The sequence below is a fragment of the Triticum urartu genome, chromosome 1A, assembly GCF_056163025.1.
Source record: "Triticum urartu cultivar PI428250 chromosome 1A, HENAU_Tu73, whole genome shotgun sequence".
NCBI classification, from domain to species: domain Eukaryota; kingdom Viridiplantae; phylum Streptophyta; class Magnoliopsida; order Poales; family Poaceae; genus Triticum; species Triticum urartu.
Genome location: NC_141873.1, coordinates 501483699 through 501498820, shown reverse-complemented (window position 1 = coordinate 501498820; position 15122 = coordinate 501483699). Strand labels below are relative to the sequence as shown.

The 15122-nt window shown below is 42.2% G+C and overlaps 1 protein-coding gene across 1 annotated transcript; it reads right to left on the bottom strand.

Annotated features, from left to right (window-relative positions):
* Positions 1-246: 246 nt before the first annotated feature.
* On the bottom strand, positions 247-4038 carry LOC125532981 (cytochrome c-type biogenesis CcmH-like mitochondrial protein). Its single transcript, XM_048696808.2, is given in 6 exon segments — positions 247-512; positions 628-1599; positions 2123-2160; positions 2163-2253; positions 2953-3036; positions 3916-4038. Coding segments are annotated over 5 exon segments (522 nt in total). The 3' UTR covers positions 247-512; positions 628-1413.
* Positions 4039-15122: the final 11084 nt, after the last annotated feature.

The window sequence follows — 15122 nt, the reverse complement described above, 5'->3', positions numbered from 1 at the left end:
CCAAATTGAATACCTCAATTGAATCATAAAAAATAGTGAGCTTACTGAAATTAGAGATTTCATTGACACAATCAAGGATTGATCGACTCAAAATCAAGGCATTAAAATTTTATACCTCAATCGAATGGGAGAGCTCCAAAATTATGTAGCATAGTGTATTAAAAAATTTGAATGAGAGAGTTCCTAGTGAAATTGTTGACCCGGTTAAAATCAGGTGACATATTTCAATTGAAGACCTCAATTGAATGTGGGCTGTACCATAGTGTATTAAAAAAATTGAATGACAGAGCTTCTTGTGAAATTCTTGATTCGGAGAAAATAGGGTGACTCAATTCCAACTGGAGAAGACAATTGATTGTGGCCTCATTGAAACTAGGGAGCTTAGTGTTATAGAGGATTATTCCTAACTGTCTTCACATTTTAACCCTGAACTTGCTTCTCAAGATGAGAGAGAGACAACTCTTTTCACTAAACCCTGTCTCACACGTCCAAATTCTTCTCTGGTTGCCCTGCTACAGAACACCACAAAATCAATCCATTACATATTCATTCAAACAATGCTCATGGGACTAAAAAAAGATACAGTACTGAATTCTTATCATGGGAATTTGCGGATAAGGTGTATACCATCGCATCTGCCTTTGCTGTTGTGCCTGGTGGTGCAGGTCCTCTCCCTGAATCCCTCGACAAGTTCCTCCCTCGGAGCGGCCCTACACGGCTACACCGTCCCCGAGCTCCACTGTCTTGGCACCAAGAAGCGCAGCGGCAACCGATCCTCATCTGCGGAAGAGCTCGAGGGTGTGGTGGGACTGCTTGGGGCGGCTGACGGCATCAGGCTAGGGTCAGCAGCACTGGCGGCGCGAGAGCATCAGGACAGCCAGGAAGGGTCGGCGTCGGCACACATGGGCTCTGGCGTGGCAGAGAGGCAAGGCAGGAGTGCAGGCGGTTGGGGGAACTGTCCTTGGCGTCAACTACCTGAAAAATACAGAGTATCGTCTACCCATCCACAAATATAGAGGACGACAGGCTTGTTTTAGAAGCTCCTCTGAAAATTTTAGGGACAGATAACCATAGAGAGGATTTGTTAGAGTGGATGTCAGAGGAAATAAGAAATCGTACGAGTAGCTTATTTTGGGGACAAAGTTCTGCTACATGAGGATCAATAGCGGCGATACATGTTTGTCAGTTCAACAGCACCTGGGAAGTAAGCAACTACCCCTACACTTCAACAGCAGGCTATTCTTTAAACTTCCAATGCCCCGCAACCTGCATGCGAATTGCAGGATCTGCGAAAGGCCTCCCAAGGATGTGAGATGTAGACCAAAATCATGCGCCAAATTCAGCCATCCTGATCATCCATATAATGCTAACACTGCAAATTAGTACTATATGTTGCATCTGAGGACATGAACATCACTTGATAGGCCACCACCATCTCCTAGTTAGTGGAGGCGGCGTAAGGATGTCAATCATCGTCTCCTTCTCCCTTGGAGTCAGGGGAACCCCTCGGACAAGGTTCAGAGCCATAATGTGAACGTTAGTCCTTTGCCTATGCTTTTGGTAAGCCCAGATACCAGCTGCAACCCCACCCACAATAACCTGCACAATTTACCGTGTCAGGTTTTGAACTACCTACCCTAGAAACCCAGTTGTACATGAAATATTTAAATTCAGGGAATTAGATACTTAAATAATTTGAAGTGTTCGATTGCAGCATTTTCTGCTGCAGATTTTTATTTTATTTTACTACGCACGAATAAATGTAGTTCAAATAAGCATCACTGTCTGACTGTCTATACAGAAGTTGAGATACAACAAGGGATCAGCTAGAAACCTGGAATCCTCAGTTATTGATTAGCTTCTTTAGAAATTCAGATATTTTTACATCCATAGGTGCAAATTCACTCAATAACTATGAAAGAGAATCATCAGCATTTGTGTTAATGCTGCCTATTACTTATGAACAACATCTTGACGCAAAAGTTCGTGACAATAGATGGGTTCACCAGGGCACACCAATGCATGCATGAAACAAACAAATAATGTGCTAAGAAGTGCAAGTAATATTACTTCTAGTACAATAGAAGTATGAATAGCATGTTAAATTTGCAATTAGGCTCACCGACGATAACCATATAGCGGCAGTTTGAATATCAAATTAGGGGCATATAGAACCGTTTCGCCAAAGTCGTCTTCTAATTTTTTGTATATCTCCTTATCACTCTTGCCAGATTTTATTTCATCGCGAATTAGCTGCACAAAAATTACACATATGTGATTACCTGAGCCATGAAGCTTCCATGACATACTGCGTGCCTGGCAATAAAATTTCAATCTTTAAAGCATATAGAACTAGGGCATTTATTTATGTCAAGAATTCAAGATTAAATATTGCATGTATACATAGTGCATGGTGCAAATAAATTGCTTGTGCACCAGACAACAGTGTTCCTGTGCACCAATAGGTAATGGAAATTTAAGATAGCTGAAAAGGCATACCAGGGCAAAAATATTATCAAAGTCTTAGAAACAATCAAGTCAAAAACACATAAATATATAATCCAAGAACCAAGCCAACTGTGGCATTTGCAAGATCATCTTTGTCATTACAAACAATAAGTATAGACAGATAGAGTTCTTTCAGATAAATATATATAATAGCAAACATCATTCAAGTTTCTCAACGTTATTTTGCAGTAAACCATTGGGCGCCTGTGAACATCTTTGAGTAACGAGATACAAGTAGCTAGTTCATTTCTAAGCAAATGGTTAATTCAAACACAGTTAGGTTTGGCTGAGATCAAGAGATAAGTAAAGCAAAGGTTGGATGCTGTGGAAGCATGAAAAAATATAAAGGTATAAAAAAATCTCTGCTACTAAAAGCTTGACAACTAACTGGATGGAGAAGGTCAAGCAACTGATCATCACGAGATATATAGAACGGAAAAGTACCCTTCTAAGGAGAACTGCAACATCTGCTTGTGAATCTTCAATGGACTGGCTTCCACACTCAGTGCACCGGATGCAATAATAAAGCTACTGTTATTCCCAAATCAACAAAATTAGAAATCAAAATAGTAACCTGTAGGCATGAATTGCTATCTCCTCATTTTTATCTTAAAAGAACTGTGGACGAACAATTCGTGTGTAGCAAACAGATTCCATATGAATCGACCATATGGATGGAATAATCAATTCTAACTGCAACCAAGGAGCTCCAGACTGACTTGTAGGCATGAACTGCAACCTACATGTTTTTATGTTCAATTAAATCGTTGCTGATAATAAACAAACTGTTGAGTAACCATACTATTGGCTTGAACTAACACTAACAAAATGCTAACTTATAAGTTGTGCACAAATTGACCACCTAACTTTGGTTTGCTTTTTGGTCCTCTGCAAACTTTCATGTGCATGCCGTGCAGTGAAACTACAGCTCATAGAGGCATATCATGTGCGCTTCCATAGCAAAAGGACAACAAAAAACTAGCTGTATTTTTGGCTCCCTGGATGGAACATTGGAAAACAGTAAACAAATGTGAGTGCTGGAAAAAAAAAATCATACTTTGGTGTTGGTTTTAATCACTTTGTAAAGCCACGAAATCGCTTCTAAACTACCGATGTGGGACTAAAATATTTGCAGTGCCGCGGTAGCACAGTCGTGCACTTACCGCAGTGACCGTCGGCCGGTGCTCCCTCCACTTCCGCTGGCCGGAGTCGCCGCGAGAGAATACTGGAGTTCAACCCCCTCTCCGATGCGTGCGCCTCCCTCCTCGACTCAGGTGGCCGGCGATGCTCCCGTCTCCGCACCAAGACAAACTGGTCCCCCGTCGGCCAATCCGCGGTGGCCCAACGGAGGGAAACCCCAGTTCTCTATTTTTTTGACGAAAAAAAAACGGATTTCTAGAGAAGAACCTTCTGGCGGTGAGGAATGCTGGCTGGACGCCGGCGGCGTGGCTCCGATCTGGGGGTCGGGACCCGTGGGAAGGGGGAGGAGACGAGGACGAGGAGCTCTGCAGGTGGACATGGGCTGCCCATGCCCGCACCCGCGACCAAGCCCACAAAAATTGCCCTCGTGGACACCCCCCCGCGTGTAGCATCAAAAAAATGCGGGACTTGCCCGTGATGGGTACGCACAGTAGGGATCTGGTTTGGCGACGCTAGCGTCACGCTAATATCCTTTTTTCCTTTCCCCTTTATTTTTATTTTTAATCTAAATGAATATATTTTAAAAATATAAATTTCCTTATATTTTTGAAAACCTCAAAATTATAAAAATGTTATCATAGTATAAAAGATCTGTTAACGCAAATGTTGTTAGCTTTTCCAAAAATGTTCACGACAATATAAAAATGTTCCTGCATTTCAAAAAAAATATGTGAAATTTCAGTAAAAATTTGTATACGACGTCAAAAGAGATTATTTGCATAATATAAAAATTATCATAAAACAAAAAAATGTATGTAACATTTTAATGGAATATTCTCGTGTTTCAAAAAACCATTCATGGTATTTAAAAATTTATTATAGAAATGTAAAATATGTTCACGTAGGTTAAAAATGCTTATTGTCATTTAAAAATATATGTGATATTTTTGAAAACTGTCACAACTAAAAAACATGAAATTAAAAAAATGTTTATGCAGTGTTAAACATGTTCGCATGGTTTAAAAAAATTGTTTCTTGCCATAAAAAAAATGTACCAATGCATATTTTGAAAAATATCACTCCCTCTATTAACTATTATAAGAGCGTTTAGATTACTAAAGTAGTGATCTAAACGCTCTTATATTAGTTTACGGAGGGAGTACCTTGTATCCAAAAAAGTGTTCAAAAAAAGGATTGAAAGAAAATGGTAATCACGTATTTGAAAATTGTTAAATATGTATAATTTTTTCACAAGTATACAAAAAAAATGCACATTGTGTATGAGCAGGAATGGACATCAAAACATGTATTTGCTAAAGAAACGTTAATCATGTATGTGAAAAATGCAAAACGTGTATAAAAAGTGTTTTGGGGGTATGGAAAAAATGTACAATGTGTATGAAAAAAGAATAGGCATCAAAACATCTATTTCAAGAAATTGCTAATCATGTATTTGAAAAATGCTAAATGTGTATAAAAATAATGGTTCAGATGTATACAAAAAATGTATAGTGTGCATGAAAAAAAGTGGACATTAAAACATGTATTTGAAAAAAGTTAAACATGTACAAAAATATGCTCCAAATGTATACAGAAAAGCACATTGTGTGTGATAATAAATAGACATGTTGTGAAAAAAAGAAAAAAACAGTAAAAAAAGTAACAAAGAAAACTGAATAAAAACAAGGAAAATGAAAGGAAAACAACTTTAAAAACCAATGAAAATTTAAATAAGACAGCTGCAAAACAAAAGAAATGGTGAAAACCAGAGAAAACAGTGGAAAGAAATGAAAACCAAAAAAGCCAAAAAAACCATTACAAAATAGCAAAACTAGTGAAAACCGAGATAGAAAGGAAACCGGTGAAAAAACAGAACACCAAGAAAAACAGTGAAGAAATAAAAGAAAGCTGAAAAAACAAAAGGAAAAAAGAAAGAAAAGGAACCATGGAGAAAACTGGGCCAAAATCGGAATAACGACCGAAGAAACCGCTCGTGAGCGAGCTTCTTCCATCGAAAACGTAGCAAACAGAAAAATCAGACTAAATGGGGCATCCGAGTATCCTAGTATCATCTCGTGGGAGAATAACCTGCAGCAAAATGGATGCTACTCTCGCTATAGGCGAGATATAGTTCTCCTGTTCCCACATAACCCACTTATACGGGCACAACCTTCGGCCATGAAGAAGGCATGGCGGTGGTGGCCATGGCTCGTTCATGGTCGAAGGTTGTGCCCATATCTCCCGACACACATCAGTCGGTCGTTCGCATGCCTTCCACGCGTGATGGCCATGGCTCCTTCATGGTCGAAGATGGCATTCATAGCACTTGCATAGCGGCCGGTTACCCGTCTGCAACGATTTCTGGCAACAATACCTTGCTCCTCCCATTTCTGCCTATGCTTGATTCCTGCTTGTATGTTCCATCGTTTCTTGCTCAAGTTTTGAGTCCAGATTTGTTTCTCCTAGAAAATATTGATCCTCTTCGGTCATGAATGAGGTCCGAACGGACTTCTCAGTGCAAAAAACAATTGGTTTTGCATTTATCGATTAACTGATCATGCATCTCATATATGAAGGAACCAAAATTATTTATTACTTGAAGAATCGAACCGGCCAGTTCGGTTAGACCGAACGCCCAATCTAACCGAAATTCTATGCAATGACCATAAAAATCCCATGCAATGACCAAAGGGACCAACCGAGATGATGACCAAGTCAAAATCATGGGGCAAAATCTCAAATTGTACACCTTGATTGGTTGTGGCAGCTTCAACCTATAGGGAGCTTAGTGAATTAAAGGAATTGTTGGCTGTCATCGTCATCAAATCTTATTGCTTCGTTGTGATAAGTGTAATCCACTACTCTATTTCCAAACTGGCTCTCTAAGGGGTTATCAGATCATATTTTGTTATATTGAGCCATTGCTTTTAAGTAGGCCAAACCACCAGGTATAGCTCCTGATATTCAATTATTTTCAAGGTCCAAGAACTAGAGATTTACTTGTTATGTTAGCTCAAGTGGAATATAACCAGAGAACATATTATGACGTAAGAGCATCTCCAACCGTTCCTATACAAAACACTCTGTAAAAGTGGTTTTTTATTGGAGCACATTTTTTAGGCCAACTCCTCGTCAAATGTTTTTTATGAATGCTGAAACTACTGGAAATGCTCTAAGAGCGTCTATAGTTGGCATCTCAAACACCCTCTATACGCCAGTGACGGCTCGGAAAATCTTGACCCAGCCGTACCCCTCATACTGGCCCTATACGTCCAGCGTGACCATGAAGGAAATATGCCCTAGAGGCAATAAGAAAGTTGTTATTTATATTTCCTTATATCATGACAAATGTTTATTATTCATGCTATAATTATATTAACCAGAAACTTAGTACATGTGTGAATACATAGACAAACAGAGTGCCACTAGTATGCCTCTACTTGACTAGCTCGTTAATCAAAGATGGTTAAGTTTCCTAGCCATAGACATGAGTTGTCATTTGATAAACAGGATCACATCATTAGAGAATGATGTGATTGACTTGACCCATCCGTTAGCTTAGAACTATGATCGTTTAGTTTATTGCTATTGCTTTCTTCATAACTTATACATGTTCCTATGACTATGAGATTATGCAACTCCCGAATACCGGAGGAACACTTAGTGTGCTACGTACCAAATGTCACAACGTAACTAGGTGATTATAAAGATGCTCTACAGGTGTCTCCGATGGTGTTTCTTGAGTTGGCATAGATCGAGATTAGGATTTGTCACTCCGATTGCCGGAGAGGTATCTCTGGACCCTCTCGATAATGCACATCACTATAAGCCTTGCAAGCATTGTGACTAATAAGTTAGTTGCGGGATGCTGCATTACGGAATGAGTAAAGAGACTTGCCGGTAACGAGATTGAACTAGGTATGATGATACCGACGATCGAATCTCGGGCAAGTAACATACCGATGACAAAGGGAACAACGTATGTTGTTATGCGGTTTGACTGATAAAGATCTTCGTAGAATATGTAGGAGCCAATATGAGCATCCAGGTTCCGCTATTGGTTATTGACCGGAGATGTGTATCGGTCATGTCTACATAGTTCTCGAACCCGTAGGGTCCGCACGCTTAACGTTCGATGACAATCGGTATTATGAGTTTATGTGTTTTGATGCACCAAAGGTAGTTCAGAGTCCCGGATGTGATCACGGACATGATGAGGAGTCTCGAAATGGTCGAGACATAAAGATTGATATATTGGATGACTATATTCGGACACCGGAATAGTTCTGAGGGTCAACGAATATATATCGGAGTGCCGGAAGGGTTATTGGAACCATCAGAGAAGTAATGGGCCTTATTGGGCCTAGGGGAGAGAGAGGGGGGCATCCAAGGGCTGGCCGCACACCCCCCATGGGCCTAGTCTGATTTGGACAAGGGGGAGGGGCGGCGCCCCCTCCTTCCTTCTCTTTCCCCTCTCCTTCCTTCTTCTCCTAGTAGTACTAGGAAAGGGGGGATCCAACTCCTACTTGGAGTAGGATTGCCCCCCTTGGGCACGCTCTATGAGGGCCGGCCGACCTCCCCCCTTGCTCCTTTATATACGGGGGCAGGGGGCACCCTAGAACACAGAAGTTGACAATTTTTTTAGCCGTGTGCGGTGCCCTCCTCCACAGAAACACACCTCGGTCATATTGTCGTAGTGCTTAGGCGAAGCCCTGCATCGGTAACTTCATCATCACCATCAACACGCCATCGTGCTGACGAAACTCTCCCTTGGCCTCAGCTGGATCTAGAGTTCGAGGGACGTCACCGAGCTGAATGTGTGCAGATCGCAGAGGTGCCGTGCGTTCGGTACTTGATCGGTTGAATCGCAAAGACGTTCGACTACATCAACCGCGTTGCTCAACGCTTCCGCTTTCGGTCTATGAGGGTACGTGGACACACTCTCCCTTCTCGTTGCTATGCATCCCTAGATAGATCTTGCGTGATCGTAGGAAAATTTTGAAATACTACGTTCCCCAACAGTGGCATCTGAGCCAGGTCTATGCGTAGATGTTATATGCACGAGTAGAACACAAAGGAGTTGTGGCGTGGGTATATACATATTGATTGCCGTCACTAGTTGTTTCTTGATTCGGCGGTATTGTTGGATGAAGGGGCCCGGACCGACATTACGTGACCGCGTTCATGAGACTGGTTCTACCGACGTGCTTTGCACACAGGTGGCTGGCGGGTGTCAGTTTCTCCAAGTTTCGTTGAACCGGATTCAATGAACAGGGTTCTTTCTGAAGATCAAAAAACAATCACTATACCGCGTTGTGGTTTTTGATGCGTAGGTAAGAACGGTTCTTGCTAAGCCCGTAGCAGCCACGTAAAACATGCAACAACAAAGTAGAGGATGTCTAACTTGTTTTTGCAGGGCATGTTTTGATGTGATATGGTCAAGACGTGATTATATAAATTATTGTATGAGATGATCATGTGTTGTAACACAGTTATCGACAACTGGTAGGAGCCATATGGTTGTCGCTTTATTGTATGAAATGCAATCGCCATGTAATTGCTTTACTTTATCACTAAGCAGTAGCGATAGTCATAGAAGCAATAGTTGGCGAGACGACAACAATGCTACGATGGAGATCAAGGTGTCAAGCCGGTGACGATGGTGATCATGACGATGCTTTGGAGATGGAGATCAAAGGCACAAGATGATGATGGCCATATCATATCACTTATATTGATTGCATGTGATGTTTATCCTTTATGCATCTTATTTTTCTTAGTGTGGTGGTAGCATTATAAGATGATCTCTCACTAAATTTCAAGGTATAAGTGTTCTCCCTGAGTATGCACCGTTGCTACAGTTCGTCGTGCCGAGACTGAAGGAAATATGCCCTAGAGGCAATAATAAAGTTGCTATTTATATTTCCTTATATCATGATAAATGTTTATTATTCATGCTAGAATTGTATTAACCGGAAACTTAGTACATGTGTGAATACATAGACAAAATAGAGTGTCCCTAGTATGCCTCTACTTGACTAGCTCGTTAATCAAAGATGGTTAACTTTCCCAACCATATACATGTGTTGTCATTTGGTGAATGGGATCACATCATTAGAGAATGATGTGATGGACAAGACCCATCCGTTAGCTTAGCATAAATGATCGTTTAGTTTTATTTCTATTGCTTTCATCATGACTTATCCATCTTCCTTTGACTATGAGATTATGCAACTCCCGAATACCGAAGGAACACCTAGTGTGCTATCAAACGTCACAATGTAACTGGGTGATTATAAAGATGCTCTACAGGTGTCTCCGATGGTGTTTGTTGAGTTGGCATAGATTGAGATTAGGATTTGTCACTCTGATTGTCGGAGAGGTATCTCTGGGCCCTCTCGGTAATGCTCATCACTATAAGCCTTGCAAGCAATGTGACTAAAGAGTTAGTTACGGTATGATGTATTACGGAATGAGTAAAGCGACTTGACGGTAATGAGATTGAACTAGGTATGAGGATACTAACGATTGAATCTCGGGCAAGTAACATACCGATGACAAAGGGAACAACGTATGTTGTTATGCGGTTTGACTGATAAAGATCTTCGTAGAATATGTAGGAGCCAATATGAGCATCCAGGTTCCGCTATTGGTTATTGACCGGAGATGTGTATCGGTCATGTCTACATAGTTCTCGAACCCGTAGGGTCCGCATGCTTAACGTTCGATGACGATCGGTATTATGAGTTTATGTGTTTTGATGCACCAAAGGTAGTTCGGAGTCCCGGATGTGATCACGGACATGACGAGGAGTCTCGAAATGCTTGAGACATAAAGATTGATATATTGGACGATGTTATTCGGACAACTGATGAGTTCCGGGGTCACCGGATAAATATCGGAGTGCCGGGGGTTATCAAAAACCCCGGGGGGAACTAATGGGCCAACATGGGCCTTGTGAGAGTGAGAGAGGAGAGGGCCCTAGGGCTGTCCGCGCCTCCCCTTGAGGAGTCCGAATTGGATTAGGAGGGGGCGGCGCCCCCTCCCTTTCCTTCTCCCTCTCTCCCTCTCCTTCCTTCCCCCTCTCTTCCCTTGTTGGAAACCTACTAGGAATAGGATTCCTATTCCTATAGTAGGAATCCTACTTGGGGGCGCGCCCCATGAGGGCCGGCCGGCCTCCCCCCTTGCTCCTTTATATACAGGGGCAGGGGGCACCCTAGAACACACAAGTTGACAGTTGTCTTAGCCGTGTGCGGTGCCCCCCTCCACATATTTCCATCTCGGTCATATCGTTGTATTGCTTAGGCGAAGCCCTATGTCGGTAACTTCATCATCACCGTCATCACGCTGTTGTGCTGACGAAACTCTCCCTCGGCCTCAGCTGGATCTAGAGTTCGAGGGACGTCACCGAGCTGAACGTGTGCAGATTGCGGAGGTGCCATGCGTTCGGTACTTGATCGGTTGGATCGCGAAGATGTTCGACTACATCAACCACGTTACTTAACGCTTCCGCTTTCGGTCTACGAGGGTATGTGGACACACTATCCCCTCTCGTTGCTATGCATCTCCTAGATAGATATTGCGTGATCGTAGGAAAATTTTGAAATACTACGTTCCCCAACAGTGGCATCCGAGCCAGGTCTATGCGTAGATGTTATATGCACGAGTAGAACACAAAGGAGTTGTGGCGTGGGTATATACATGTTGCTTGCCGTCACTAGTTGTTTCTTGATTCGGCGGTATTGTTGGATGAAGCGGCCCGGACCGACATTAGATGACTGCGTTCATGAGACTGGTTCTACCGACGTGCTTTGCACACAGGTGGCTGGCGGGTTTCAGTTTCTCCAACTTTAGTTGAATCGGATTCAATGAACAGGGTTCTTTCTGAAGATCAAAAAGCAATCACTATACCGCATTGTGGTTTTTGATGCGTAGGTAAGAACGGTTCTTGCTAAGCCCGTAGCAGCCACGTAAAACTTGCAACAACACAGTAGAGGACATCTAACTTGTTTTTGCAGGGCATGTTGTGATGTGATATGGTCAAGACGTGATTATATAAATTATTGTATGAGATGATCATGTGTTGTAAGACAGTTATTGACAACTGGCAGGAGCCATATGGTTGTCGCTTTATTGTATGAAATGCAATCGCCATGTAATTGCTTTACTTTATCACTAAGCAGTAGCGATAGTCATAGAAGCAATAGTTGGCGAGACGACAACGATGCTACGATGGAGATCAAGGTGTCAAGCCGGTGACGATGGTGATCATGACGGTGCTTTGGAGATGGAGATCAAAGGCACAAGATGATGATGGCCATATCATATCACTTATATTGATTGCATATGATGTTTATCCTTTATGCATCTTATTTTGCTTAGTACGGTGGTAGCATTATAAGATGATCTCTCACTAAATTTCAAGGTATAAGTGTTCTCCCTGAGTATGCACCGTTGCTACAGTTCGTCGTGCCGAGACTGAAGGAAATATGCCCTAGAGGCAATAATAAAGTTGCTATTTATATTTCCTTATATCATGATAAATGTTTATTATTCATGCTAGAATTGTATTAACCGGAAACTTAGTACATGTGTGAATACATAGACAAAATAGAGTGTCCCTAGTATGCCTCTACTTGACTAGCTCGTTAATCAAAGATGGTTAACTTTCCCGACCATAGACATGTGTTGTCATTTGGTGAATGGGACCACATCATTAGAGAATGATGTGATGGACAAGACCCATTCATTAGCTTAGCATAAATGATCGTTTAGTTTTATTACTACTGCTTTCATCATGACTTATCCATCTTCCTTTGACTATGAGATTATGCAACTGCCGAATACTGAAGGAACACCTTGTGTGCTATCAAACGTCACAATGTAATTGGGTGATTATAAAGATGCTCTACAGGTGTCTCTGATGGTGTTTGTCGAGTTGGCATAGATCGAGATTAGGATTTGTCACTCCGATTGTCGGAGAGGTATCTCTGGGCCCTCTCGGTAATGCTCATCACTATAAGCCTTGCAAGCAATGTGACTAAAGAGTTAGTTACGTGATGATGCATTACAGAATGAGTAAAGAGACTTGATGGTAATGAGATTGAACTAGGTATGAGGATACCAACAATCGAATCTCGGGCAAGTAACATACCGATGACAAAGGGAACAACTTATGTTGTTATGCGGTTTGACCGATAAAGATATTCGTAGAATATGTAGGAGCCAGTATGAGCATCCAGGTTCCGCTATTGGTTATTGACCGGAGATGTGTATCGGTCATGTCTACATAGTTCTCGAACCCGTAGGGTCCGCACGCTTAACGTTCGATGACAATCGGTATTATGAGTTTATGTGTTTTGATGCACCAAAGGTAGTTCAGAGTCCCGGATGTGATCACGGACATGACGAGGAGTCTCGAAATGGTTGAGACATAAAGATTGATACATTGGACGATGTTATTCGGACACCGGATGAGTTCCGGGGTCACCGGATAAATATCGGAGTGCCGGGGGTTATCGGAAACCCCAGGGGTACTAATAGGCCAACATGGGCCTTGTGAGAGAAAGAGGAGAGGGACCTAGGGCTGTCCGTGCACCCCCCTTGAGGAGTCCAAATTGGACTAGGAGGGGGCGGCGCCCCCTCCCTTTCCTTCTCCCTCTCTCCCTCTCCTTCCTTCCCCCTCTCTTCCGTTGTTGGAAACCTACTAGAAATAGGATTCCTATTCCTAGTAGGAATCCTACTTGGGGGCGCGCCCCATGAGGGCCGGCTGGACTCCCCCCTTGCTCCTTTATATACGGGGGCAGGGGCACCCTAGAACACACAAGTTGACAGTTGTCTTAGCTGTGTGCGGTACCCCCCTCCAAAGATTTCCACCTCGGTCATATCGTTGTAGTGCTTAGGCGAAGCCCTGCATCGGTAACTTCATCATCACCGTCATCACGCTATTGTGCTGATGTAACTCTTCCTCAGCCTCAACTAGATCAAGAGTACGAGGGACATCACCGAGCTGAACGTGTGCTGATCGCGGAGGTGCCGTGCGTTCGATACTTGATCGGTTGGATCACGAAGACGTTTGACTACATCAACCGCGTTACTTAATGCTTCCGCTTTTGGTCTACAAGGGTACGTGGACACACTCTCCCCTCTCGTTGCTATGCATCTCCTAGATAGATATTGCATGATCGTAGGAAAATTTTGAAATGTTGCGTTCCCCAACCGTGGCTCAGAGCCAGGTCTATGCGTAGATGTTATATGCATGAGTAGAACAAAAAGGAGTTGTGGGCGTGGGTATATACATATTGCTTGCCGTCACTAGTTGTTTCTTGATTCGGCAGTATTGTTGGACGAAGCGGCCCGGACTGACATTACATGACCGCGTTCATGAGACTGGTTCTACCGACGTGCTTTGCACACAGGTGGCTGATGGGTGTCTGTTTCTCCAATTTTAGTTGAATCGGATTCAATGAACAGGGTTCTCTCTAAAGATCAAAAATGCACACAGGTGGCTGATGGCTGACGGGTGTTTAAGTTTTGTGTTGTGAAGTTTTCAGGTTTTTGGGTCAAGATTTGATGAATTTTGGAATAAGGACTGGCAAGAGCCTCAGCTTGGGATGCCCAAGGCACTCCAAGGTAAAATTCAAGGACAACCAAAAGCCTAAGCTTGGGGATGCCCCGGAAGGCATCCCCTCTTTCGTCTTCGTCTATCGGTAACTTTACTTGAGGCTATATTTTTATTCACCACATGATATGTGCTTGCATGGAGCGTCTTGTATGATTTGAGTCTTTGCGTTTTTAGTTTAGCACAATCATCCTTACTGTACACACCTTTTTGGGAGACACACACATGAATCGGAATTTATTAGAATACTCTATGTGCTTCACTTATATCTTTTGAGCTAGATAATTTTGCTCTAGTGCTTCACTTATATCTTTTTAGAGCAGGATGGTGGTTTTATTTTATAGAAATTATTGATCTCTCATGCTTCACTTATATTATTTTGAGAGTTTTTTAGAACAGCATGGTAATTTTCTTTGGCTATAAAATTAGTCCTAATATGATAGGAATCCAAGATGGGTATAATAAAAACTTCCATATAGAGTGCATTGAATACTATGAGAAGTTTGATACTTGATGATTGTTTTGAGATATGAAGATGGTGATATTAGAGTCATGCTAGTTAAGTAATTGTGAAATTGGGAAATACTTGTGTTGAGGTTTGCAAGTCCCGTAGCATGCACGTATGGTAACCGTTGTGTGACAAATTTGAAGCATGAGGTGTTCTTTGATTGCATTCCTTATGAGTGGCGGTCGGGGACGAGCGATGGTATTTTCCTACCAATCTATCCCCCTAGGAGCATGCGCGTAGTGCTTGGTTTTGATGACTAGTAGATTTTTGCAATAAGTATGTGAGTTCTTTATGACTAATGTTGAGTCCATGGATTATACGCACTCTCACCTTTCCATCATTGCT